This window comes from Lentinula edodes (assembly GCF_021015755.1).
Source record: "Lentinula edodes strain Le(Bin) 0899 ss11 chromosome Unknown C8R40scaffold_6, whole genome shotgun sequence".
NCBI lineage: Eukaryota > Fungi > Basidiomycota > Agaricomycetes > Agaricales > Omphalotaceae > Lentinula > Lentinula edodes.
Window position 1 is genome coordinate 16276 of NW_025764312.1, and position 27513 is coordinate 43788.

Genomic DNA, 27513 nt, shown 5'->3' on the forward strand with positions numbered 1-27513 from the left:
GGCGGCTTCACCGAGCTTCCATCACCACGCAAGTTTGAACCAGCTCCATCTTTATTTGCCACAGGTATCTGCTGGATACTTACTTGCACAGGGCGCTCCTTCGACTGCTTCCTGCACGTCCTTCTCTGGCGGTACTCTCAACGACTTTTCACAAACCCAAACCCCACCTCCATCTTTGTTTGTGACAGGCGTCGCGCTGCAGACAACTCGCGTCCCGGCACCAGGATATCTGTGCTCATGTACCCAAACGTTCGAGCGATGGAGCAACGGACCATTTTCGGTGCCTCTGCCTCCGGCACACCTTCCTTCATCGCTAGTACAAGCCCTCTGACTCCTGGCCTTACCTACTCACCAACTTCGACAGAGCCTGCACCTGGTGATAGGACGGTGCAAACGCCTTGCTTCCTGGATGGCTCTACCCTTACATTGTATGAGAGTGTTCAGGGGAGAAACTTACACATGAATCTAACTCTACGTAGGAACAGACCCCATACTTATGTTGTTTTATGTATCAATACCTATGTAGGAACTCCCAATGCAACGCTTCGCCGAACGGGCCGGTTGTTTTTACCCCCTTCATGAATAGGAGTGCGATGCACCCCTCCCAAGCACTCTCCATAATGGGCATCCAAAATCTCTGGCCTGTAAGTTACCAAGTTTGTCCCTTGTAATCTTTCTAAGCTCATTATATCTCCCAAACAGTTGGTAGATGAAGCTGGGTTTACTTGCAAGCTCAAGAACTTTGTTCTGGAGCATGGTTTCATTAAAGATCATCATCGTTCCCGTACAGTTATCATTGGAGTCGATATTAGGTATGTCTTCACTAAAGCCATCTATTTCCTCTGCATCTCACCTTCATATGCATCAACAAAGCTCATTCTTAGATGGCTTCCGTGCGTCAGATAGGGGTCCTCATGCCAATCGCCGCCTTCATACATCAGACTCGACCCTCACACAATTCTTCAAGCTATTATGTGGTTTATCCAAGGCCGGTGCACACTGCATTTTTGTTTACGATGGCAACGGGCGCCCACTCATTAAACGTGGAACTCAAGTCATAATGCGTGAATCAGACTACCATAAGCATTCGAGAAAGTTAATAAAGTATTTCGGCTACTACAGCCATACTGTGAGTATTTTTGTAGCCTTCACTTATCTTTATCAATAATTACCTTTCGTGCAGGCCCCGGGTGAAGCAGAAGCAGAGCTTGCAGATATGTATAAACAGGGTATCATCGACATTGTACTCTCTAAAGACAGTGATGTTTTCCCCCTCGGGGTTGGATCTATCATGAAACTCGTTGTTCCGTAAATGACCTTGTCTTCATATATAATAATATACATACGCTAACATTCACATAGAAAGGAGCCGAAAAGCCTCTGGGGAGATTTAGATGTCCGTGTCTATCACGCCGAAGCCACGGGCTACTCTCAGGGAAGTTTTGTTCTGATTGCTTCATTGCTTCGGAATGATTTTGGTAGCGGCGTTAACGGCATAGGCCACCAAACTGCTCGTGGCCTTGCCCAGAGTGGTTTTGGGGATGATCTGCTTAATGCCTACAAGCTGTTTGCAAGCATGCCGCAGCAGTTATCCCAAGCCTTCCGCAAGCTGAATAGTGATATGGCGTATGAAATCCAATATAACACTCGAGGTAAAATGGGCTGCTGCAGTCCTTCCCGAGCAGATATCCTCCGGGACTCTCAGTTTCCTACCTTTGAAGATCTCGATGTTATGAACTCATTTCTGGAGCCGTTGACAAGCTCTTCACCTGGGTTCACCTCTGTCCCAGTCTCTTTGAGTCTGCCCACACTCCCTGACATCACTGGAATCTCGGAATTCTGTGCTGAGCACTTCGCCTGGTCTCCGATACTCGCACTGAAGCATTTTCACAATCACCTCTGGCCTGGGATTGTGATTCGAATGCTTTCCTCTGTAGGTGCAAATGAACCGTTCTCGCATATAGTGCTAATGATCTTCTTTACAGAAATACATAGGCTATAACGTAAATAAAGCGGAATTTCTAGTTCCCCGCTTGCAGAGTCAGCCTGAGACAGACAGCACAGGGAAACATTATATGCCTACTCTATCAACTACTGTCATCAACAATAAAGCATTGAGCTTCCGAGCAACCAATGTGAACGACAGCATTTCCATCACATTCAATACCGCCTTCTTCATCCAGCTTACCGGTCTTCCACCCTCAACTGGACACTCGACTCGCAGAGTTGATGTTCCGGTTCCCATGCTTGCGGTGGCTACCAAGCAAACAGACAAGGTTGATAATTTGAGCGAATTACTCGGTTAGTCATATCATTTCCTTTCCGCTAATCCTCCAATCACCCTTGAATTTTGCAGGTTCACGTCCAAATTCTGAGATATCCACTCGGATTCGGATCCAACGCCGAAATAATCTGGGTCCAACTAATGAAGCATCGAGTGAGTTCTCAAATCATCATCGTTCATTCTAAACAAACACATCTGCTTTCAGGTAGTTCACGATTGCAAGGCCAGGCCTCCAAATCTGTCAACGGGAGTAGTAAGTATACTACTCAGCCCGGCATCAAATATTTAGGCATTGTTGAGCTTTCCGATAGTGAAGACGACCTTGTATGTACATGATTGTAACTAGTAATTAGATTCTTGTTTGTAATTTTATATGCAAATCTAACAGCACCTGTTTGAGAAAACGGAAACCGAAGGAGATTTGCAATGTTGCACAACCCTGACTGGAAATGGTCTTTTTTATCTGTCCTCTCAACTTCGTGATTTTTCGGGCAGGGAAGAAAAGCTAGAAAGACAAGATTCAGGTTATGAAGACGATTTCACTATTCACAGTAGAGACGATGCAGTGGCTTGACATTAACATACAGTCGCTTAGAGTTTAGTAAGATAATGTCAAGCAGATGCAGTGAATAAACATTCGGATCGTCTATCAGGGATAGTAATAAATCTAGCGTAATGCTTGCACACTGGCAGGTCCACTAATTTTAGTGGTATACTCCAGCTCATACACGTTTGTTCATACTGCAAAGCTCATACTACTACAAACATACTCACTTATTGTTGCTCATCATCCTACACCACAGAGCCCCCAGAGGCCACTCAAGGGTAGATAGATTTGTATAGCTAGTACGCACTTGGAGTAGATAGATTTGTATATTGTATAGCTACATAGAGCTACATACACTCAATTGAGTGCAATTCAGAAACTGCATTACATTCAATTCATAAAATTTCGACGCGACATGTTTCCCGTGATTACGCAAAGCTACATCTTCGAAACTGGAGATTGCAGCAACTACATATCCTGCCTCACACTCTCACTTCATCTCTATCCCTCAACTCCATCTCTTCTATCCCTCTCACTCTCAATTCCTCAACTTCATCTCCTCACGCTCTCGCGATCCTACGGCGGCAAACATCATGGCATATCAACTGTAAGTCTCCCAAGTCATTTGTCATTTCTCTGCTCAAACATTCAAAATTTCTCGCTGCTTGCATTCTCCGTCCTCTTGGCTTATTTTCTTTCTCCTCATCCATGTCGTCTCTCATTCACATTACTATCTATCTCTTGCCTACCCATGCATGCACGAGTACTAAAGGGTTTTGCTCCCGCCGCCGTCGATTGCCCGCTCATTGTCCGGAGCGCAGTTCTCCGTCGGGTCGATGGAATGACAGGTCCCTGACGGGGACACTGCATTACATCAGGTCACATCTCGTTATGTTCCGTTACGAGATGTGACCCGCATGGTCTTTCCTGTTGGTCTCAATTGCACTTCTCGTGAGGACGACGACAAGTCAATTTCATGTAGTGATGTGCCGGCTCCGAGCCCCTTGGGCCCTATAAGCATGGCCGGATTGAGCCTGGCCGGGCCGGAGCCGTCTCTAGGGCTGTGGAAAGCTGAGGGCCCGGCTCAAAATTTTCAAAGGCCCCAAGCCGGGTTCTGAGCCGGGGCTGAGTACCCAAATTTTGTGCTGAAATTCTCACCTGGATGGCTGATATACCTATAGATAAATGCTCAATATTTACCTATGTGGGCATCACTAGCACCATTCTCAACTGCAGGAATAATTATTAGTAAATGCCATAAACCTAAAGGTAATATTGTTGAAGTATACAATTCTGAGACTTTTGTCATTGCAGGTAGGTTGGAGGTTGAATCAAATTAGTGTATCCACAGTGAATTCTTCTTAATGAGGATTAGGAAGATGTTATATTGTAAATTTTACTATAACATGATGTGGCAGCATCTTAATCTTAGTTAACAAGTCTCAAGGAAAGAACCACTTTGATCCTATTTGAAATTGACAATAGTTGAAACAACAGGTAATGATTTTGGTGCTTGTTACTTTGATAAGTCCAGTGTACTGGAATTCTACTGTTTGATTGATGTAGACTATTATTGTTAATGTTACACCCCTCTCACAAAGCTGGAGCATTAAGAAACAATAATGCAGTGTTTTCAGACCATTGTGGCAGTGTTTTTAGACTAAAACATCAAGAAATTTTGGACACAGTTTCCGCCTATCACAGCCAGGGCCCAGGCTTGAGCCGGAACCCAGCCGGGCCCTGGCTTTCATGTAGGGCCCGGCTCAAAATTTTTATGAGCTTTGGCCGGGGCTTTTGAGCCAGGCCCCAGCCGGCACATCACTAATTTCATGCAAACTTATATGTCTCATGATACATTCAAGTCATCAATGTCTCTCGGATCATGGTGCAATGTGCCGTTCTACAATATATATGAAGCTATAGATGAGTATGAGAAGGGAGAAAGTGGGTAACTAGCCGTTATAGTGCATTATATGTATGTTATGTAGTTGAAGAGTTAGCAACATTTTCCACTAATCTAATTACTTTGGCTTATTCTTGTTGGGAGATAGATTCCCTTTTTAGTTACCGATTCATTCCGGACTCACATGACTCTGTTTACTTATAGTCTTTTTCGCACGTTCATCGCCCTCAGTTGTTACTACTTCGTTGGTTCCACACTGAGGGTGAGTATCCCTTTTCATTTCACCTGTACTTATCGATACTCACATCTTAGATAGGTTTTTCTTATCGCTCTACGTACAGGTATTATCTGAGTTGTTACTACTTCGTTGGTTCCACACTGAGGGTTTTTCTTATCGCTCTACGTACAGGTATTATCTGAGTTGTTACTACTTCGTTGGTTCCACACTGAGGGTTTTTCTTATCGCTCTACGTACAGATACTTGACCTCTAAGAATTCTTAACACCCTCAAGAACAAAAGCAAATTCTTCTAAATCTTCAGAGCGATTCTGAATCCCGGGACTTCTCAATTAGGAAAATTGTAGATTAGATAGCTCTGCATGGTCAGGTATGCCAACTACGGTCAATTTGTGAAACAGATTTTGTCCATTTGGTCAAAATCCACACAGATTTCAAACACCGCTCCCGGGAAACTCCCAGATGAACCGTGTCTTTCCCTAATCAAGGACTCCAAAAACGTGACATTCATCCTCAATACGATTTAATTCCTACTTAATTAAAATTTGTCCTTGAGCATTGATTATAGTGAGCTTAAATGATCATAACATGCTATACTTTGATTCTAGATACTTAAATTTGAGACGTTGTGACATAAGAAAGAGTCGCAAACAAAACTTGATGTTTTGTATCAAGGACTCCAAGATCACTGTATAGGTGATCATCTGACTTCGACGCTGCTGTGCATGTCACCCTTCCTCATGTCGGTTTTATAATGTCATTGGCAGTGACCAACTCGAACTCTCATTTTCCACTGAAGGCTTAGCGTGATTCGCAGGGACAATGTGTTAAGATCATGTATACCATGTAACCGTGCCAGAGGCCACAAGGTGTCTAAGTGCGGGAGGTCGAGTGGGACAGTAGTGAAGTTATTAACAACACCGCCGTTACGCCGTTAGTCCCCGGAGATCGAGAGTATAGAAGGGAGGAGCTAAGTAGCAGCCAGGTTGGAGCGGCGGTATTGCCAGTGACAAGGAGCGAACCAAAGAACGTCTAAGTCCTAAGGTTATAGGAGAGAGTACTTCGAGGCGATGAGCCTGAAGACTTAGAGGAGCACAGAGCTCAGGAGGGAATCTAAGTCGATAATTAAACTGAGGAACTACAGTAGCGTACAGGCAGTATTTATATCTACGGAGCGGCGCATTGGTGCGGAACGCCAGACTAACTACTAGGAGCTATACAAGTAGTACCTGCAGGGTAAAGTAAAAGACAATAAGGAGGGACTAGAACGAAAGGGTATGTTTAGCGAGAAAGAACAATAAGGAGAGATTACAATAAACAGTGGATCTTCGGATTACTGAGCGGCGGAATGGAGGCCCGAGGCATGGACTTGACACAATGCTGATTGACGTTTCCAAGGGGGGGAACACTTGGACACTCGGACCTTACTATTTCCCACCTCCTGCCAAACCCTCCACACTTTGCTTTGTCTCACCCTGTACCTACATCTTTCTCCTCTTCCTCTGCTTCTGTAAATCTACCCCCTTCTGCTTCCTCCTGGCCTCTGGCTCCTATTTTTTCCACTGACTTTGGACCACCATCCATGCCACTTGTTACCCACCCTCCTCCTCCCACTCTGTTTCCTCACTTTTTTTCTCACCAGCTCCTTTTTATCATCCTTTATCTTCTGTCTCTTTCTCTGAGTCCGCTTCTCCTCATACCTCTACCCTCTGTACTCCTAATGGCTGTAAAACTCACATTTTGTGCTGGAATATTAATGGCTGTTACCTCGCTAATTACCTCTGCAATAAATTTGTGAAAATCATCAGTGACTATGATGTTATCCTGCTACAGGAGACTTGTTTGCATTCTAACTTGACTATGCAGTGCCTGTATAGCTTCACTGCCTATACTTGAAATCGCTGCCAACTGGCAACAGATATTGAGAGCCCATGGGGAGGGGTGGCAACTCTGGTATGAGATGGGTTACAGAGCCAAATCACAGAAGACCTCTGTGGCCCAGACTTTCTTGCTATTGACATCAATGGTCTGCTTCTATTGAATGCATACATCCTCCCTGAATTGTCATGAACTGATTGGACCATCTGGGCTGATGTACACCCTTGGGATGCCTTCATCTGCAGCACTTGCATAGCCATAGTGCTCAACATCCTGTTCATGGTAGCAGGCAACCTCAACGCTTGCATTGTGGATTTAACTCCATCACCACACCACTTTTCCGTACCTCACCAGATGTGGTTTGCTCTACACATGGTCACTGCCTGCTGGACTTTTGTGCAGAATTAATCGTGTTTAATCATCGAGTAAGTCACTCGAGTTTTAGTTCCCTTTATCTTCTCTCATGCTCATCCTCACCTCTCAGGTTGCAAGCAGGATAAGCAGACTCCTCTCCACCCCTTGGGTCGCAAGCGAGGGATATTGGACTTGACCTCCCCCATTGTGAGGATGGTCGTCCGGTGAGCCTCACTCCAATTGTCACAACACAATTGAACTCACAGACATGGCCATAGACTCTTGGACCACCGTTTGACCTGCTCCCACTTAGACCAACTCAGTGGCTGACTATTTAGTGTCCTGGCAGGCAACATAACCCTTTAGTTTCCTCATCGCTCTGCCAGGTATGGACTATCTCCCATCTTCCCAGTAGTGTACTCATATATGATTTCCTCGTCGCTCTGCCAGACAGCTATACAAGTCTTTTTGTGCTCTAAAAAACAATATACATTGTTTCATCTATCATCTACCATGTCTGATGGCCTCCCTAACCAACACCAACAACCTCCCCAGCTTGCTGCCAACTTCTACCCACAACAACACCCCTACTTTGCCGAGGGGACGAACCAAGGGAACCAGATGGACCCCGTACCACCGCAGTGCCCGATGGCACCACAAACATCTCAGCATCGCCAGCCAAGAGACCTCACCTACCAGAAAGAGCTTGACTGTTTCACAGATGACTACGTACAAGGCAAATGAAATTGATTCGACACAGAAACCCTCCTGTATGATGCAGCCGCCAGATACCACATGGACATGGGATCAAACTATGACACCTGCATTCTCAGACCCTTCTTTGACATGCTGGACTGGCACGATGCCTACATCCAAACTGCTGAACAAGCAGGTTGGAACACCATTGCCACCCCACGGCCTGAGCTCAATGGTGATGAGAATCTCAACACATCAGATTCCCATGAACAAGTTGCTGCACTCAAGGAACAAATATCCTCCCTGCAATCTCAACTGCAGTCCCTTACCTCAGATCCTCTCCTCTCCAATGAATCCTCAGACAAACCCACTCTCCTCCAGAGAATGCACATCCCTGCTGAACCCAGTCTCTTACACAGAATGCAACCCAAACATGCACACTCCCATTCCCCATCACCCGACTCATCGGACAAGGACGAAACAAGGTTTAAGAAACCAAAGCTGGATAAATCAAAAATTAGCTTTCTCAAAAAGAAAGTGGGCACTAAATCTCTCTCACCTAGACACAAAGCCATTGCCAAGCAAGTTGAGAATTTCGGCCATGACATCAATACCACAGTCCAAATGGTTATCAACAATCCATACATGCCCCCCTTCCCGCCCTCACTCTGGAAACAAGTCCTTCTCGACCAACCTGTGGACTTCAACCTCATCCTCTCCCATGCCCTCAGCCCCTTTGCTGACACCTACACCATTGACGACAAGGGAAACTTCACCACATCCAAACAGCAACTTACCCATGAGGTCAGAACTGAGGGACAATGGAACCGAGTCTGGCGTATCTACGCAGATGCCATCTGCGCGATCTTCACTGAACCTGACCAATGCGATGAGCTCAGAGAGTATGAAACCCACATTGGAAAACTCTTTGGTTCTACTGTCCACACCTACATCCATGCTGCCTGCAGGTCCATTGGAGAATCACGACGAATCCTCTTTAACAATACCCAAGAGTTTATCCACCTCAAAGACATGTATATCTTGTCTGATGGAGCTGGCGTCATCAGTTCAAGGCCTCCTACAGCATGAGGTGAAACTTCGGCAGTTCGCAAGCCAAAGAAAAGAGAAACCTGCCGCAACTGGAACAATAATCATTGCTCCAACAATCCCTGCCCTCGCGACCACAAGTGCTCCAGTTGTGGTTCACCCAAGCACCGAGTTAATGACTGCACTTCACCTGACCGAAAGACCTCTTGAGCCGTCAGCTAAGAAGTTGGTTGGGACTAGATTTGAGGCATTAGCAAGGTCTCACCCCTCAGAGATGGAGTTGGAAGACACCTATGATGGCCCAGTCTCCCAATCCTTGTCTCACTACCTATCATGCCTTGCCTGATTTTGCTTCCTTACCTATCATATTCCTCCTTACTACCTTCCTATATCTCCCCACTGTATACCCAGAGCTCCCCTTGTCCGCTTTTACTATTATGTAATATGCCACATGGCTGTCACATGTATAGTATATAGGCTGGGGACTCCCCTCGGAGCTCCCCAGCGTGTTATTGTCAAATCTTATCTGGAAACTCTTCCAACCTGGCTTGGTCCCTGTTAGTACAGTCTACTTGTACTTGCTAACAGGGCCTGACACGTCTCACCTGTCATACATTTCCTCTTTATCTGTTTCCCTCAACTCTGTTTCCTTCACCTCTGTTTCACTCAACTCTGTTTCCTTCACCTCTGTTTCACTCAACTCTGTTTCTCTTCTCTGTCTCACCTCTCTCAACTTCCTGAGCCTCTCCTACGACTTACAGTCTACGTCGAGGCTCCACACCCCCAACCACCTCCATCCTCACCAACTACACATCCTTCCCCCACTCCAGGACCTTTGGCTAGGTCCACCCAAGCTCCACAACCACCACTGGTCAGGCTCCCTACACCAGTAGCGGCACTTATCCCACCTCCCCTTGTACGGCCTAGGCAGCTGTCCTGCTTGCTTAGGCCCAGTCCAGATAGGACGAGAGCAGGCCTTTTGTGCCAGGCCTCACACTGTACAGCTATTTGGGCTGAACAATATAAGTCCAAGCCTGAGGCAATGGACAAAGGACGTGAAGAGTTGACAGGGAAACAAAATGGAACCAAAGGACGAGGATATGAAAAAGCCGGAAAGACGTTGGACCCATCGTGATCGGGGGAATTTTGAGAATTGAGTATAGGAGGGGAGTAATCTCCCTGTTGAAGACGAACAAAAACAGTGCTCTCAAAGAACAGAGGGAGTGTTGATTTGAATGAGAGACCCGCCAGAATTACCTGGGCCTCCATAAGAGAGGTAGGTAGAAGTGTGGTCAAAGCTGAAGATCGAGTTTGACTCGAGGTTGAAGCCATTTTTGAATTAATAAGAACGAGATGGAAGAAGAAAGTGTAAGAGAAGAAAACGGACTTCAACGAAAAATTTGTTGAACCCCGTGCCCTGAACCGAATAAACGTACACACTGAAGCAGTGTGTACGTCAGAGCAGCTCTCCATGAAATGGAAGCTCGTTCTGTGACTAGATGATGAAAAGATTGTGAAATAAAATTTCAAAATGTGATATGAATACCGAAAAAGTATTCAATTCAAATTGAGCGCTAAACTGTTACGATTCGTAGCAGGCGTGTGAATAAATGGATAAGATAAGCGCTAGAAACCCATTTGAGGGCATCCAAATTGATTGGAAAGCACGGAGAAGTAGAGATCCAAACCCAGTAAATTACATTAAAAGGAGATATAGTCTTGTCGAATCAATCTAATAACAGATTGGGTATCCTTTCCCTGTACAAAACTACGAATGACCGAGGACGGTCAAATTCTTTAGTTTGGGGGGGATGACACGCCTAAATTTTGGCTAGATGTCTATGCTGTGAATTGTGACATTTTCACGCATAGATTCGTATCGAGAGGACTGTAATTGAGACCCAGATTGACAGTCAAAGTCAATACTGAATCAGTCTAATAAGTTGAAGGGACCATATACCCATACTACCACAAGTTGGTTAGTTTACCCATCCTCAATACTACCTTCGGATAGCAGTCTACCTGTTTGTCAAGCAGGATTATACCAGACTTGGACTACATCCGAAGGATGACCATTCATGTATGACATACCAAGGGTATTCTTATTGGACCTTACACTGGCAGGAGTTTGGAAGAACTTACTCAAGTGACCATGAGCCGAGAATTGACTCGAAATGACTTTCTAGAACTCAGGAATTATCAAATACTCCTTCTAGAACGAGATCATGCATCAATCTAAAAGACTGCAATTTAGTCTAATAGACCAATCAGGTTGCATAGTTGAGGAAAATGACTAGAAGAACGATCGAAGTACTGCGAGGCTCCGAAGACATATCAAATGAATGTCAAAGAGTCCTGACGTAGAAAATATTGAAGAATGCCATTAAATGAATACTATGCGTAACTCCCTTGATAGAGTATAGGCACATTGGGTGTCTGTTGAAAGAGAGAAGCAATTAGTTTAATCCAGATGAATCAGATTGATAGGATTAGAATCGAGGAGAGCTGATTTGCCTCCGGACGAGGTGACAAATGATCGAAGTAAGTGTTGAACAGCAATGACAGTTGAACACCATTCGAGTCATTCTCCAAAACAATTAAATTAAATGAATATCGAAGTACCTACCTATGTTTGGAGGTATACTTGAATCTTGGAACCATTATGGACCAAATAAGGACATGTAGATTCAAATTAAATGGTATCAGACCGAGTGTAGAAGTTTCCTTGCGGTTCCGAACATTTATTGTATTAAATTAATTGTACTGTGCGACTCTATATTCTGTATGTATAAATAGCGATCCAATGTATCTGGAATACAAGTGATTTTGGGACGACGTTGCAGTGCTAATCCGTAAAAAGGAAAGACACACTCCCGCCAGACTGAAACCTCTTCGCTAGCAGCCATTCGGGCCGGGCACTTGTGAGTATAGGAACATTGTGTTCTGCTCCTTGTGACTGCGAGAAGTATATCCAGTTGTTGGGTATTCTTCAAACTTAGGATCAGTCGTTGGTCTTAAGGGCAAATCACGCTGTGTGGTTGTGCCAGCACATAGTTCTAGCCCTCCGTAGGGGTCTGTGTGTTTCGGTTTTAATTTACTTTGATTCAAACCCCCAATTCTTGATATACTCATATCAATACAATCAAAGCACAAATCGTGCTGAATCTACCTTGATCAAAGGAATATATCGAGTCCTTAGAACGATTCAAATTGATTGATTAAAGCTTCTTACTTAGCTCTCAAAGCTTTGCAGAACCTTTGCCAACGCTACCCCTTGCTATTAAATAAATTTGATAGCAGTGAACTCGCATATTGTGTATTAGATTGGTTGGTTGGAGTGCCCATTAGATTCCTTCCTTTCTCTTTCACACAAAAACGAGGCAAGCTCGTTAGCGGTAGGCGTTGGGGAGCTTTTAGTATTGTTTGAGGGAGCTTGGAGACTCACTCGGGTTGCTTAGACGTGAAGTTAAAATGTGTATTGGACCATATAGACGATCGTAGAGATGATAGACAGAGTTGAGAGAAACAGAGATAAAGAAATAGAGAGTAAAGAGAAATCTGTATGGTTAGCAGGTACAAAGGGACAGGGACTGGACCTATGCAAAAGGGTGTGTGTTCAAAATATACCAAGCTGGGGCTTGGGGACATGTCAGAGCTACTTAAATAGGTACAGGAAGTGGACAAGGGAACATCAGGGGATCTAGTGAACATGAGGCAGTAATCGAGATTGATACTTAATGGAGTTGCTGTAGGGGGTCCTGTATGCGCGCCGGGAATGTACGTGAGTTGGGGAAGTCATCAGGCGCTCAGGTAATGGATCTGTCTTGGGGGTTTACGACATGCGGGAGCTCCTGGTTGGTGCTGAGACGGGTCTGGTAGCAGTCGGGGTATCACAGCATGTCGGTGAAGGACGTTTGGGTAGGTATATGGTGGTACTTGTGTGGGGAGGGTGCAGGATGGAGGTGCATGATGGTACTTGGGGAGGTGACTTGGGAGGTGTAGGGGAAGTGCAGGAGGTGGATAGAGTGTGTGACAACGTGTGGCGGGTACTGGGGCTGGTCTGGTTGTAGGCAGGGCATGACAGAGTACCATCGCCTTTGATCTCTAATGCTTTGTGAATCATGACTGCCGCAACAACCTCGAGCACTTCTGAATCTTCACATGGATCATCCAATGGTAGGTCGGCATCCTCAATGTTGTCCAGAGTGTCAGATGCAGCTATTATAGCACAAGCCATACTTAAGAGTACAGCCTGAGCCTGGGTCTTTGACATTATTGCATTGGCTGTAGAAGATAACAAACAAAACAGAAGGCAAAAAGAGCGACAGATAATTTTTATATTTAGTAATTTATTACAAATTCCAGAAAGCTGTGAAACCATATTTTTTAATTGAACACGCCTAATCAACATGCTTTACAGTGTGTAGCATACAAAAATATTCATAATTCCAGTTTAATCACCAAATTTCCAAATTGGGGGGTGTGGATTTGATTTGCGCGTCACTGTATAGTAGCAACTGAGGTGTTCGTGTATGCCGCTTCATGTGATCTAATTGGAGCTGTATAGTTATCAAGTAATAATGCCCTCTCTCAAATATGCATGCCAAAGCTGTATATCTGACGTACAAAGTACTCCCTAACACAAAAAAGCTCAGAAGAGCTCCGGAAGCAGCAAGAATAGTCAATAAATGTACAAAAAGACAATTCCAGGCTTGGGGAAGAGAATCCGCCGTCCGGTATTTTCGGAGCAATTTTGTCGATTTCACGTGACATTCCTTATCCGAATCAGCGTACTTCAGGCGTACTTCGGGCCGCCTGGGCGGGTGGGGTTTTGCAGGAGCTTCCGGGGTCCTAATTTGAGGCTATATAAAATTTCAATTTGATCAAGCATCGATGAGCTGGTTCTCTTCCTTTGCTTCTCTTCCTATTTCTGTTACCGGCAGGCCCGATCGCAAACATCTCCACTTTTTACATCTTGTCTTTGTCCCATTTTTCTGGTCATCACGATGCGCGTTGTCACCACTCTGCTTTTTTTTCACCTTTACATCGCATTAGGTTCTGCAATGCCAACGAAAAAGGGAAATCCGACCGCAACCAGTACACAGGTGCAACAACCGTTATCACATTGGGTAAATTCCTACAAAAGTTGTAATACGGAGAAGACGAATACAATTGATAAGTGGATGCTGGATGTGTTCACAATGACATCCGAAGCCGAGTATATGACGCGAGATCATCCTGCGTACGCTTCATCCTATTCCGAGTATACCGATACTGACTCTCAAATGGTAATTCTGTTTGCCTACTTTTTGGCCCGCAGCTTCAGACGTTACTTTTTCCGCGAAGATTTCCCTTCATTCAAACACATGATCCAATCTCTGAACAGTCGCGGTGGCGAAGCGCTAAAGTTCAATGTTCAGTGTGCTGATTATGGTCAAAAGCCGTGTCCTCCCAAGTAAGTTTGCATTACTGTTGTTATATAAGTGTTTCATCGCTCACACTGTGGAAGCCATTGGATAACTACAGGTCGATCATCATCTATCTATGTTATCTATGTTTGCCCGTATATATTTGATACCAAGGTGATACCTACAATTTTTAAAGGAAAGGAGTGATTCTCAGCTTTGGGTCTGCAGGTCACCCTCGCCTCAAAGCCCTTCGACAACTCAGAAAATGGGTGGTGCCGACCTCCTCATTTTCTCAAAGATTACGTGCCTCAAGCTCGTGCCCTTTTGAGTCGGTTGATTCGCATCCGATTTCAAATGAAGGATATCGTGACCGAGGACTATAATGAGAATGATATACCCCTTTTGACCGCGGCTGGTCATCTGAAATCAAAATACACGACATTGCTCGCTCAATGGGAACAGACACATCAAGGTTCTCCTCCTGTTCGTCCTTCCCTTAATCCTGAGAGCTACGTTGCATCTATCGTTGGTGAGTCTGTATTATTGTTCACTCTCATTATCGTCTTCAATATTTACTTGATCCATTTGTCACAGAATTTTTCTTTACGCGCAAGTGTGGAAAGGACTTTGATCCCAAAAAAATCATTCGCAGTTAAACATAAAGTTCTTGATCATGATCAGGATATTGTTTCTCACTAGTCAGTAGAATGAGCACTACCTATCATTGTTCCTTCTTTCTGTTCCTCCGGCTAGTGAATCAAGAATCGCTTCGACGCCGCCTTCCCTCCTACTTTAATTGATCAGAACACTCCCTAAGTTTTGGTCAGGCTGAACAACCACGGTTCCCTTACCATTGTTGGCTCGTTTCGCTTCAGACGCGTCAGGGCATACACAACGAACCGTCGCTATTTCAGCCCATTAGTTGACAGCACTGGTAACGGCTTAAGCTCAAGCGTTCATGTTAGAACTCTGAGCTAGTCTGAACAGGTCTGAACTTCAGACTAGCTCAGAGTTCTAACACTACGCATCAGGTGGTCGGTAAGTACAACGAAGGTGATTGCACAAGGGTGGAGTCGGAGAACAGACGACAAATACAACGATACAGTACCGTATACATATCGATAATAAGTATGAGGATAGAGGCGAAACAAATATTAGAGTACACTGAGGATATCCAGACTAAGAACTCAAGCCTCCTCCTCATCCTTTTTGCCCTTTCTGTTATCAACGGAAGGCATATTCAAGTGGATCCATCGAAGAAAGGAATGAAACTCACGTTTTGGATGGTAAAAGTTGAGACTCGATGTGGGGTACAACACCACCCTGCGAGATAACGACGTCACCGAGCAGTCTATTCAGCCTAATTTGAAAAAGATATCGAGCACATCAGAAGGCAAGAAAGGACGAATCAGATGGTTGGTACGCACTCTTCATCATTCCTAATAGCGAGCTGCAGATGTCTGGGTACAATACGTTGTTTCTTGTTGTCCCTGGCAGCGTTACCCGCAAGTTCGAGGATCTCAGCGGCTAGATATTCGAGGACAGCGGCAAGGTAGACTGAACGGTTCAAGGAAATGGTAGTGAAACGAAAAGACGACACCGAGAGAAGTAATAGTGAAAGATTGAATGAGACATCGATCAGCGAAAACTTCATGCAAAACATAACAGGCAACTGACCGGGAGCACCGGCACCAACACGCTGGGCATAGTTGCCCTTCTTCAACAGACGGTGCACACGACCGACAGGGAACTGCAAACCAGCCTTTGCGGAACGCGATTGGGATTTGCCAGTGGATTCACCGCCTGCCTTTCCACCGGAGGATTTGCCAGATTTTCCTATCGAAAGTGCGAATGAGCGATTAGAAGTCTTATAGTGGAGTAATCTAGTGTGCAGACGAACCCTTTCCAGACTGAAGAAACCATTAGCGTCAAGTTTGAAGATATCGAATCGCTAAAACCGATATGAACTGACCATTATGAATTAATGAAGTGGTGGAGGAGTTGGATAAAAGAGAAAAGTTGAAGATCAAGAGGATTGGGCGAGGAGGTAGTAGTTGAGAGTCAAGAGGTGAGGAAAGAAGAACGCGTCGAGACTCGGACGTTAAATACTCCGGAATAGCCCCTCACGTGCGAATAAACGGAAAATGCAAATCAGGTGACTGTCGTGATCTTAAACGTGTCGCGCTTCTCCCACGCCCTTGGGAATTACCGTTTCGGATAAGTCGGACTCGGGCGGCCCGTGGATGGAAATTCCAGGGACTCGCAACCTCGGTTTCCAAAGGCAGCAGTGAAATGGCAATCATCGTCTCCCACTGTTGTCGAAGGAATCTAGCACCTTTGCTGTACTCGACATCAACCCGGTCTCCACTAAAAAGCCAGAGATATTCTTCTTCTTCCTCATCCCAAGCCGGTCCTTCATTATCGTCAAAGGCAACCTCTAATTCCAAATCATCTGTGTTCAATTCGGCCACAGCGAAGTCCAAATCCCTGATTGATGACGAATTGAAACCGCTTTCGCGACCACTAGGTGTTCGGGAGAAGCCTGCTGTTAGGCATCAAACAAAATTAGAGAGACTGAAGGAGGTGTTGACGAACGATGAAGCTATTGCGGAGCAGAGGAAACATTTGTGAGTGTGCCGGAACGTTAGGAAAATTCTGCAGAGATAAATCTTTACCCTCTTAGGGTGAAAGAAGCGGTAACAAAAGGCTACTTCCATGACCTCAATGCAACTCGGAGACATGGTGGTAAAACATGGATCGCACCAAAAGTTCTAATACGCGAAGAAGTAAGTTCTATTTTTTTTTTTGACTTAGTTAATATGAACTCACAATCATTGAGCACTGCAGAAATCATTATACTTCCCGGATATCGTTGGGAAATCCCTCGCAGATGGAAGTGAGCAACACACAACCTCGATGTGCACGGGGAAGATTTCGGTTCTATGTCTACTCAATACTAAGATCTCCGAGGTATGTATGTATCTTATGACTCCTTCGTCAATGCGATAATAAGGATGATCATTAGATTCACGTCGCTTCATTTACAACTCCCACTCTTGCCCGGTTTTCCGAACACCCGCTCTTCAATCACATCCAAATCAACCTTCAATCAAATACCCTTAAATCTATGCTCGTCTCTCTTTTCCTTTCTTCTCTCCGACGAGCTATCCCACCGGAGCAGCACCCGTATTACCTTGTATCCTCTCAGAATCTCGAATACCAGCGAGACGCGATAGGATTAACTAACGATCGTGTAGGATACGTCTACCTGATTGATGAGAACCTGAGGATAAGATGGGCAGGGTGCGCAGATGCGACGGCGGAGGAAGCCCATGCGTTAGAGGTTTGCACGGATATGCTTGTGGCACGGTTGGAGAAACGGAAGAAAGAAATGAAAGAGAAGGAAGGGTGAGTGATTGCTGGAGGAGCTGGTAGAATAGGAAAACACAAAGTTGATGAGGTGCTTGATCTATTGGATGTAGATTTCGTTCACTGGATTGATTTTCACGTCAGCTCCTCGGCATATTTATACAATGTTAGAGTCAGCTAAATGAACTTGTAAGTGCATACATATTCCAGTGAAGTAGCAACGAAAAAAAAAAATTCCTGGAATGGGGGTACCGCGGATCGAACGCGGGACCTTCAGAAATAATTACATTCAAAGAAATTCATACTTCAGTCTGCTGCTCTCCCAGCTGAGCTATACCCCCAATGTTATGGGTGGGAAAAAGTTTTTCCAGATTGTCAATGCATTTATGTAAGTTCTCCTAAAAATAAAATCAGTAGCCTTTGACGTTCAACGTTCAACTTCAACCTAGGCTCTCTAGTACATTTTACCACTCCATTCGACGCTGAAGATTTCTCCCGAAAATCCAGTCAGGGCTTATCTCACTCTCTTTGATCGGTGAAATATCCGTCAAGTTGTTCTCAATCCCGCCCCCCGACACCTCACGATAATGCGCTGGCTTGCCCCACCGACCCGACGCGAATTAACATTACTCCTTTTCTGCTCAACGGTATTTACACTCGCTTATAACTTCGAAAACACCCTTCGTTATGTTGGATTTGACGCCTATTCAACCCGAGGAGCTCTTCTTACTCGGTTCGGGTTCACACCTGCTAATACTGTAGTGGGGACGTTGTTAGGAGATGGAAGAAAAGTCGGAGATCTAAGGGATCAAATGGATAACATCATAATATGGAATGGTGAAGATAACAAGATCATCAAAATATACTCCGAGTCCAAGGGCGCGTATGTGGAATATGGTACAATCGAGGCCGGTCAGCCGCTAGGGGTCGGAGCACATTCAGCCATGTGGATAAGCCAGGCGAGATTGGAAGAACTGTGGCCAAATAGATTGGCTGCGAAAAGTGTTAAAGAAGGTTTCTGGAGATGGAACGAGGATGTGCCGAGGACGAAGTTAATTCGACACCTGCCTGGTGAGTTCTTCTCTTCGTCTCCTTTTATATGAATATTCAAGAATCTCTTTCATAGGCTACACAGTTCTCGACCAACCTGTCGTCCTCAATAATGTGATATACATCGTCACAGACGAGCCGCACTCATTTCCTGAGCTCAGTTCCATCACCAGGTCCATGTTGGATAATATGCGGGTGATTTCGACGCAGCAAGCTAGAATTGTGTTGGGCAAGTACGGAGGAAGGTCCGTTCTTTCTGTATTGGTTTCATAGTCGTATTCTCAAGCCCCTTTTCAAATAGGATACACGGCGTATCATGGATGTGTACCGAAACCATACCTCGTTAGTATTATTTTCACTATATATTTCCAACAAGCTAATGCACAATGTGCCCATCCATTCACAGAAGACACCGCTCTACTCTCGCTATGGTCCATGCACTCCACCTTGTCCAACTCCTCCATCGACTCATCTCCTGCAAAGATTTCGTCTTCGTTTCCACCAGACTCGTTTTCGCCCGCTCGTCTAATCCTCCCCCTTACACCCACTTTCACTGATCCCGATAACGACGAAAACGGGAACAAGAAACCGAATTTCCCATTTAATTATGCGGAGGGAGATATTTTACCACCGGGCTCGCCTCCGCGCCCGCCCGTAATTCCCCGTTACAGGTCACATACAGGCATCCATCCGCTCCTTCTCAAAATTGCATTGCCGCATATGCCTGGCGTGTGGTATAAGGAGGACTGGGACGATTATATGGGTATGGAGGTCCCTTACGTGCTAGAAAGAGTCGTCATTGGAGATTATGGTGTGCAGGGAATCGAGACCCTGTTGCAGCAACATTCACAGTCAGGTTCAAGGGATTGGTGGGAACCCATACGGAAGACCGTCGTCTCGTTTTTCCAAGATCCAAGTGAAATTTCCCTGGACCTGATAGATAATTCGAGAAAGAAAACGTTGACATACGTTCATCGACCTAATTCCCTTGTGGCTGAAGATCACAATGCTCTCGTAAGAGCATTGATGAAGATGGGTAGGGAGAAGGGGATTGAGGTGAATCTGGTTGACGCTGGGGCGTCAGATGGAATGAATGTAGAAAAGGTCAATACTGACGATGTAGAATGGGGAACACGGATGGGTGCTATAACCAGATCAGATGTAAGTATATTCCCCCCTTTCTTTGGATTTCTTTCTTTCTTTCTTCACATCGACTTTCGCCACTTCGCTTAGTCGTTCGAATTACTGACCTTTCCGCACAGATTCTCCTCGCATCTCAAGGTTCGGACATACTCGACGGTGTGTTTCTCAGACCCTCGTCCCCTGCGAGCACGAGTATAATGGTAGAGTTTTTTGCCCCTTCAAACTCTCGTTCCAATGAGGGCGAAGCAGTGGAGGTGGCTTTTCCAGGGGCTCGCGAACACGAAGCTGTGGCAAAGTCACTCGGCTTGAGGTATATCCCTTGGGTCAAGGATCGGTGAGTCTTTCGAGCTCTATGCTTTCTTTTTCACTTTAGTCTATTGACTTTTCTCCTCGTTCTTCGTCCGGTCTCGTACTTTTCACTCTCCATATTGAGTTTTTACGTCTTTCTTTTCACGGAAATCTATTTCTTCGTCCTTCCTCCTTGCAGTCTTCCTTGATACACGCGTTCCTCTCTGACTTTTCTTCCTTTGACAGGAGATTGACCTCAGACGAAATCGCTAATTCTCAGACATTGGCACCTGATTCCATATCTCAATTAGGACACAATGTGCCCGTGGACGCAAACACCATTGCTCAGTTCTTGAATGATATTTTGGAATCTTTTTCCGATATCTAGACATTCATTCTCAGAAATCTCGGGGCTATGGGAATGTGTGAAGGCTGCATGGGAAGGAAGTGGGTGCAGCAGACTTAGGTCCGCACATCACATAGACCGTGCTCGACGCACGGTATTCATCAACCACAACGATTCAAAACGCTCGCTCGATTCCTTGCGAATTCATAATTTTAGCACACAATTCACGCCCCTCGAACCGCCTAGAGGCCTGCTCTGGGTCATCTCAGGTCATCTCGCACCCTCGTTTATTCAGCGGTCTGTCTGTTCAGTCCACAGCCTCGGCATATCACATAACACGAATCTGCCATGGATTGCATAAGGGAATTGCCTGACACTGCAAAGCCTGTGGCTGCCTTTCACTTATTACCTAGGCCTCTCTCAGTGACCCTTCAAAACAATGCTACATCACCCTCGACTGTTTTTGACTTTTGACTGTATTAATTTTCGATGCAATACTGAAATCACATTTCAACAGGAGCCCGTTTATACCTCCTCCTCGTCGCTTGTGTGTGCTCAGTTACATATTCTTCCCTTGCAATTGCATACAGCTTCTTACGTTGTTCCAACTCCTTAGTGTTATTCGCCATTCCTTCGCCGCAAGCCTTTGTCACTAAATTCGTAACAGCCCGTAGCACGCGTCGTAAAAAGTAGGATCGAAATAGCACAGTACCCGTAATCTTAGAGATCCATTAATACAAAGTAATTCGTGGTTATGCTGTTGTGCTATGAGAGAACCGTTCGGTTGTTGAGAACCATTACTCATGAATCAAGTCCATGACATCTGAACGTTTACTGACTCTACCCGATGACTAATAACACACCGACAGCCACGAAGTCGTCAAGCAGACTGTTGGTTGATGTGTATCCAAGGACTCAACTATGTGATGATTTTCGAAGAATCGAACCTCAGTCGACGCTAATTGAAGTTGGACCAATGACTCATGAGTGGTATCAAGGTATCACTAGGTATCACTTCGTGGTACTCTGATAGCAGCGTTCGATGATGCTCGTGTTGTATAGCGCTAAAGTGCCTCATCGGGACACGAGTGTTTAGGTTTGGTGATTATCCCGGCTAAGTATGTCCGGGCTATGCACACATAAGTAGATGGCGATCCGATACTGTCCGCCGGATCTCATTTAGGCGCTTGGATTTGCCCTGTTGACCAACACGAAATTGCGTGAAGTCGCGTTCTATAACGGCTTCCACATTTTTTTTCGCACATACTTAAAGTAACATGAATTTCGAAGTCCCCTTGTGCTTAAACGTTCCAGAACGTTCCCCGTCCCCAACGTTGAAAGTCTTCTTGCATCCTCATCCTGCAAGGGACGATTACTTTTCATTCGTCTAGCATCTAACGGGCACCATGTCCGACACGAAGAACATGAAAGAAGATTCCACTACAGGAGCAACGGCAATTTATACCCAGACTTCTTCAGTCCATTCCCTGCATTCTTCCACTACCATTCATGACCATCAGGCTACAACTACCGACGTCAATGTTAACTATATTAGCCATGATCACGAAAAGGTCAAGCTCGACCACGATCAGCACCACCACGATCCTAGCCACGAAGCCCTCGGCCATGGCGAATCCGCTATCCCAACAGACAAGAAGGAAGAGGAAATCGAGAACCTCCAGGACGATTGGGAAGATGACCCAATAAATGCTAGAAATTGGCTATCGTCGAAGAAGTGGACTAGTGTCGCCATCGTGAGTCCTAGAACCTCTCCTTCTTATCCTATAACAGACTCTCTAATGGGGTTCTTCCTTTAAACTGTAAGGTATCGCTATACACTTTCGTTTCTCCACTTTCGAGTTCAATGTTAGCGCCTGGTCTCCCCGATATTGCTGCCAAATATGGTGTAACTTCGACCACAGAAACGTCCCTTATGCTTAGTGTTTTCTTGATCTCGTTTGCTATTGGGGTACGTTAGCTGTTTATTGCTTCACGTCTGCATAGAGGCAACTCATTCTTTCAGCCGTTAATTCTCGCACCATTATCTGAAATGTATGGTAGGACTTGGGTATGTCAGCCCATTACAGCTATATCTAATCACTAATTTACCGCAGGTCCTCCACTTTGGGACATTATTCTCCCTCGCCTTCAATCTTGGTTGCGCATTTGCACCTAATGCAGGAGCTTTCATCGGTTTTCGTCTCCTGAGTATGTTCCTCTCCGACCCTGGTCACAGTTATACTGATTTACCCCTTTCTTCAACTACAAGACGGTTTCTCAGGAAGCGCGCCTATAGCTTGCGGTGGAGGTTCCATTGGGGATCTATTTTCTGAGCGAGACCGAGCCTCTGCAATGGCAATATACAGTCTTGGCCCTCTTATTGGTCCTGCTGTTGGTCCTGTCGCAGGAGGCTTCATAGCCCAAACCATCGGAACGAAATACGTTTTCATTGTCATCGCCGCCGCGTGTGGTGTCTCGTTACTCCTTGGAGTACCCTTACTGCAGGAGACGTATGCGCCTGTCATAAGGCTGCGCAGAGCACGAGCAGAGGGTGATTTGGAAAAGGCAAAACATTTCCATGGTCCAATTTCGGATATGGGCAAGTGGGAGTACTTGTGGCTCAATTTGTCTAGACCTGTGATTTTACTCACTCGGAGCTTCATCTGTTTCATGTTGAGCTTGTATATGGCTTTGTACGTGCACTTTGCCTACGCTGTGCACATTGTGTTTCTTCTAATTTTGAATATAGCATGTATGGGATATACTATCTCATGTTCACCACCTTCCCTGGTAAGCTTGATTTTACCATTACCTCTTCCTCGCTCAATCTGTGATCTCTCTGCTCAGAATTATTCAATGTGATTTACGGATTTGACACGGGCATCGGGGGATTGGTTTACCTTGGTCTGGGTATTGGATTCCTAGTGGCTACCATGTTCGGAGCAAAGACTGCTGATCAGATATATCATTATGTGAGTTGTAAACACCACTTGACGTGGACCTTTATCATTTCTTCAACACATGTTGTTCAGATACTCATCTTCTTCGTTCTAGCTGGCAACAAAGAACGGCGGAAAGGGTAAGCCCGAAATGCGTATCCCAGCACTCGCCTTTGGGTCGCTGTGGGTTCCCGTTGGACTATTGTAAGTAAACTCCCTCTCCCTTCGTTCTCCTTTAACCTACTTCTTGACGTGTAGCTGGTACGGATGGTCCGCGCAAGCTCAAATACATTGGATAATGCCCATCATTGGCTCGGGTATCTTTGGTTTCGGTAAGTCAACCTAAAAAGATAGTACTCGTTCACAATTAATGCGATCTTCTTACCTATAGGTATGATGACTACATTGTACGTGTTTTTGCCCCTTGCTTTTTCGTCCAGCTTATACGCGTTCATATCCTTAATATCATACAGCTTGCCCATTCAACTTTATCTGGTCGATGCGTTCCAATTCGCTGCCAGCGCTCTTGCTGCCGCAGCTGTAGGTCTCCTATCTTAAACGACTGTTTTCCAGACGTTGATTCGTCTTCCTGTATCGATTGTAGGTTCTGCGTTCTATCCTTGGATTCGCATTCCCGTTATTTGGCGCACAAATGTATGCTGCCTTGGGCTACGGAGGTGGGAACTCGCTTCTTGGGGGTGAGTATTCTATTATGCCTTTGGCAATCGCGTTCTGATAATCTCTGGACTATTTTTGTATTTAGGTCTGGCCATCGTCCTCGGCATCCCATTTCCGATATGGATCTACTACAAGGGCGAGCAAATGCGTGCTCGAAATTCGTTAACTCGGACGGAATGAGTAACCGCAAGAACGATACGATACTATGGGTTGCGCGCAACCTATCATTGGACATCCTACCACGACAAAACACATTGCTACTTAGCCTGAGCACTATTCGCATTTAGCATACTTTGTATCTTTCTAACGTCCCGAGACGGCGCATAGGGTATACCTTTCTAATCAGATCAACTATATAGTTGCATGCTTAATACCGTATGAGTACCCTTCCGAATTGGATGCAAGACCATCTCTCAGTCCATACGCAGGGCAAATTTACATAGATAGACACAAGAAGGACTGGTGATGGAAAAATATCATCTCTATCATTTGGATCAACAATCATAAAACCATTTTGGTATCAATCCATTCTTAAGCCGTTGCCGTGTAGAAGTAGCTGTTGGTCTAAAGGTATATCTTTCACCATATCGGGTGGCGCGTACACCAAGCCCCTTGGTGCAATCTTCATTCCATACAGCTCTTTCATCGCCCTCAAGCTCAGCGGAGCATTAAGCTTCCTAACGCTTTTCACCCTGCACGCATAGTCATACCGGTCCCAGTCCTCGTGGCGCGTATTGAACTCGCGATTTCCCAGCCCATCTTCGGGCAGGGGATCGTCATCTGGATTCCGTGTCCGAGCAGGATCGATTTCGCAGATATAAGCAATAGCGGAGTGTGGCGCGTTTAGATAAAACCAGATTCGTTTAACTGTAGATGAGATTCTGTATTTTCTGAACTCGTATGTTTTCTCGCGACGGACAATTTGTTGCATGTAGTCATTCGTCATGGCTAGAATGGCATCTTCGCTGGTCTCTTGCGATTGACCTTCTCGCGAAGGGGTGGAGATGAAATCAGCGCTAGACGCCATGATGATAGAAGAAAACCAAATAGCCGTGTTCGCGTCAAATACAAGTTATCGGCAAACTGCGCCGCCAAAGCCTCTAATTATTTATCGAGTATTAGCAAAATATAGACATGGTTCGTGAGGCATCTGGCGACGGCTTTGCACAGGTGTTTAATCACAATTTGAGCATCAAGATCATTAGCACACATAATGCACTATAAGCCAAACAAGAGCAAGAAAAGAAGCATTTTAGTTGTATACGTATATTTCAAATCCCTTCAACGCAAGAGCTATAACTCCAACAGACCGGCAAAGAGGCTAATAGTGATATGCACTTTGAGGGACGCTAGCTTCGAAGAAATCTCTGGAGTAGTAGTACTCGTAATCTCCAGAAATGGCATTCCTCCGAGGAGCTTGTAGTCTAGGGCTGGGCGAGCGAGCGTAGTAACGATGCGCCGTGGTACTACGCTCTTCACGATAATTACCAGTATAGCGGTCTGCATCTGACGCACTGTTTTGCCTTTTGCTATTGGTTTGGCTTCTACGACCCTGTGCAGAGTCATCCTTGGAGCGGGTATGACCTCGAGAGTGCGCCGTTTCACGATCAACATCTTCGTGAGGAGGACTGTGATAAGAGGGAGAGATACTGCGTGGACTGTATTTGTTATCATAGCTGGATCTGTCATGTTTCAACAAGTCAGCCTTCGGAGGAGGAAGCATAATAACGAGTAAATCTTACTCATGCTGCCAACTTGGAACATGTTCAGCATACGGTGAAAATGTCATATATAATGATATTGGAGGGGCTGGATTAGTATCATCATAATCGTTCCTAGGAGTGGTAGCCTTGGCCCGAGAGTAGTATCGTCCGTCAAGTTCGAAGCGAGTATTGGGAGTAGAATCAACTTGGGGTTTATCCACGGAGTCGTAGTAGCGGTCACTGTCTTCGCGAGTCCTGGATCGGTAAAGGCTGGTATGGGCACCATGATATCCGTTGTCGTAGTCGCGGCTTCCGGTACGAGCCGAGTGATCTTTGGGTCTCGCGCCGCTATCAGGAGAGCTGTTCATGGTACAAAGTAGATTGAGGAAAAAGGCTCGAATCGAAATTCAGACTAGTACAAGTTTCCTTACATGGATCGACGTGGACAATATCTGTCAGGTTGAGATTAATACTCGAAGATTGTAATGAAGAAAAAGGGTTGGAATTCAAAAAAAAAATTGTGACTCGGAATACTGATCATGAAGAAAACTCACCTGATGTGGTGGTTTGCAGACCCACAACAAAAGCACCTAGAACTTGACAAAAGCAAAATAAATTTCAACATGAACCGCTGAAATTTTGGCTTGCGATAATTAGTTGTGGGGGGCTTACGACGTGGTTCCGAAATTTTCAGCGCATTCACTATACATACACAAATTCTATCATTTCAGTACTTCGGAACACTTGGACTGAGTCGTCAGAACGAACGAACGAACGCGAACATACCTCGACCTGTGTCCTTCGGTTCCACATTTATAACAAACCATCGCGGGTCCACTGGCAGAGCCATCGTCGTTGTCGAATGACTGCGAGTGAGTATGTATACTAGTAGTAGCAGTAATAGTGCTAGAAGTTTTCATGCGCCTACGTCGATGAGCGAACTCGGCAGTAATTTTTTTGCCTTTGAACTTGATCCCATGGAGGTGTTGAATTCCGAAATCGGCGTCCGCTGGGTTGAAGTAATCCTACATACACCGGGCGAAGAGTAATCAAGTTCGAATTTCTTGAGCTTCGACTTGATAATTCGACGTAGTATGGAGGAAAAAAAGTTACTGACGATAAAGGCGTATCCTCTCCTGCTCGAGTGGTTGTTAGAGAGTGGATTTAAGACGTGAACGAGCGGTGATCACTAGAAAAGTAAACAAAACTATCGTACCTCACGCGCGTTGAAGCGATTCTCCCTGTGCTACCGCAGAGATTGATGATTTCTTCCCTGCTGCAGTCAGGTAGACCTCCCAAGAAGACGGTCTCGTACTAGGTAGGGTAAAATCATAAGGCCAAGGACAAATACCACACTGACTCGAGCAAGATACCTTGGACTCGTCGGTCATCGTTTGAAAACCTTTGAATGGTTTCTGTCTGGTTCAGAGTTTTCTTTGTCGCAGTGACGAAGCGTTACACCAGTTCGTCTGCATTTCAAGCTCCGCGATATATGTAGGTATGCAGAATAAATCCAAATCCTTCTGAAAAGACTAAGACTAAGAATTTATCCGTAAATAAATTAACTTGGAAAGTGGAAGTAGAGCGTGAGAAACCATTACATGTAAGCGTCTCCTATGGATTGCAGCCTTGCAGGCGGCTAA

At 45.3% G+C, this 27513-nt stretch overlaps 10 protein-coding genes and 1 non-coding gene across 11 annotated transcripts; 6 read left to right on the forward strand and 5 right to left on the reverse strand.

The window, feature by feature from the left end:
- Positions 1–237: 237 nt before the first annotated feature.
- Positions 238–2858, forward strand: C8R40DRAFT_1066859 (PIN domain-like protein; the record flags this gene model as incomplete). Its single annotated transcript, XM_046225826.1, has 11 exons — positions 238–428; positions 527–644; positions 703–812; positions 874–1129; positions 1184–1308; positions 1363–1933; positions 1986–2301; positions 2357–2437; positions 2490–2537; positions 2574–2608; positions 2673–2858. 11 exons carry the CDS (start codon positions 238–240, stop codon positions 2856–2858), a joined length of 2037 nt encoding a protein of 678 aa, XP_046089486.1.
- Positions 2859–7716: 4858 nt separating this feature from the next.
- Positions 7717–8988, forward strand: C8R40DRAFT_1066860 (uncharacterized protein; the record flags this gene model as incomplete). The annotated part of the gene is made up of 2 exons (XM_046225827.1): positions 7717–7915; positions 7985–8988. The coding sequence occupies 2 exons, from the start codon at positions 7717–7719 to the stop codon at positions 8986–8988; spliced, it is 1203 nt and encodes a 400-aa protein (XP_046089487.1).
- A 3790-nt stretch (positions 8989–12778) lies between these two features.
- On the reverse strand, positions 12779–13219 carry C8R40DRAFT_1167134 (uncharacterized protein; the record flags this gene model as incomplete). The annotated part of the gene is made up of 1 exon (XM_046230956.1): positions 12779–13219. The coding sequence occupies one exon, from the start codon at positions 13217–13219 to the stop codon at positions 12779–12781; it is 441 nt and encodes a 146-aa protein (XP_046089488.1).
- A 562-nt stretch (positions 13220–13781) lies between these two features.
- Positions 13782–15338, forward strand: C8R40DRAFT_1089306 (uncharacterized protein). Its single transcript, XM_046227439.1, has 6 exons — positions 13782–14188; positions 14267–14401; positions 14456–14528; positions 14583–15020; positions 15073–15144; positions 15206–15338. Exons 1-6 carry the CDS (start codon positions 13953–13955, stop codon positions 15278–15280), a joined length of 1029 nt encoding a protein of 342 aa, XP_046089489.1. The 5' UTR covers positions 13782–13952; the 3' UTR covers positions 15281–15338.
- Positions 15339–15349: 11 nt separating this feature from the next.
- Positions 15350–16488, reverse strand: C8R40DRAFT_1089311 (histone H2A). Its single transcript, XM_046227440.1, has 6 exons — positions 16327–16488; positions 16255–16264; positions 16032–16190; positions 15782–15911; positions 15631–15714; positions 15350–15572 (listed from the first exon to the last, which is right to left on the reverse strand). Exons 1-6 carry the CDS (start codon positions 16327–16329, stop codon positions 15542–15544), a joined length of 417 nt encoding a protein of 138 aa, XP_046089490.1. The 5' UTR covers positions 16330–16488; the 3' UTR covers positions 15350–15541.
- Positions 16489–18018, forward strand: C8R40DRAFT_1246399 (ATP10 protein-domain-containing protein). The gene is made up of 4 exons (XM_046233637.1): positions 16489–16981; positions 17038–17140; positions 17202–17324; positions 17380–18018. The coding sequence occupies exons 1-4, from the start codon at positions 16647–16649 to the stop codon at positions 17764–17766; spliced, it is 948 nt and encodes a 315-aa protein (XP_046089491.1). The 5' UTR covers positions 16489–16646; the 3' UTR covers positions 17767–18018.
- Positions 17967–18064, reverse strand: C8R40DRAFT_t63. The gene has a single exon. It is a non-coding gene; the product is annotated as a tRNA-Phe (tRNA).
- A 246-nt stretch (positions 18065–18310) lies between these two features.
- On the forward strand, positions 18311–20592 carry C8R40DRAFT_1167138 (uncharacterized protein; the record flags this gene model as incomplete). Its single annotated transcript, XM_046230957.1, has 6 exons — positions 18311–18794; positions 18850–19018; positions 19075–19115; positions 19180–19934; positions 20036–20239; positions 20290–20592. 6 exons carry the CDS (start codon positions 18311–18313, stop codon positions 20590–20592), a joined length of 1956 nt encoding a protein of 651 aa, XP_046089492.1.
- Positions 20593–22059: 1467 nt separating this feature from the next.
- Positions 22060–24347, forward strand: C8R40DRAFT_1158987 (major facilitator superfamily domain-containing protein; the record flags this gene model as incomplete). The annotated part of the gene is made up of 13 exons (XM_046229813.1): positions 22060–22121; positions 22160–22304; positions 22376–22519; positions 22574–22618; positions 22665–22758; positions 22820–23243; positions 23300–23340; positions 23398–23522; positions 23605–23693; positions 23748–23825; positions 23963–24029; positions 24094–24187; positions 24253–24347. The coding sequence occupies 13 exons, from the start codon at positions 22060–22062 to the stop codon at positions 24345–24347; spliced, it is 1503 nt and encodes a 500-aa protein (XP_046089493.1).
- A 370-nt stretch (positions 24348–24717) lies between these two features.
- C8R40DRAFT_1028433 (PUA-like domain-containing protein) lies at positions 24718–25128 on the reverse strand (the record flags this gene model as incomplete). Its single annotated transcript, XM_046223112.1, has 1 exon — positions 24718–25128. A coding segment is annotated over one exon (411 nt), but the record flags the coding sequence as incomplete, so codon positions are not given.
- Positions 25129–25295: 167 nt separating this feature from the next.
- On the reverse strand, positions 25296–27467 carry C8R40DRAFT_760264 (uncharacterized protein). Its single transcript, XM_046236142.1, has 9 exons — positions 27244–27467; positions 27087–27184; positions 26988–27006; positions 26657–26895; positions 26543–26572; positions 26425–26466; positions 26302–26322; positions 25910–26230; positions 25296–25849 (listed from the first exon to the last, which is right to left on the reverse strand). Exons 1-9 carry the CDS (start codon positions 27259–27261, stop codon positions 25489–25491), a joined length of 1149 nt encoding a protein of 382 aa, XP_046089495.1. The 5' UTR covers positions 27262–27467; the 3' UTR covers positions 25296–25488.
- Between the last annotated feature and the right edge of the window lie 46 nt (positions 27468–27513).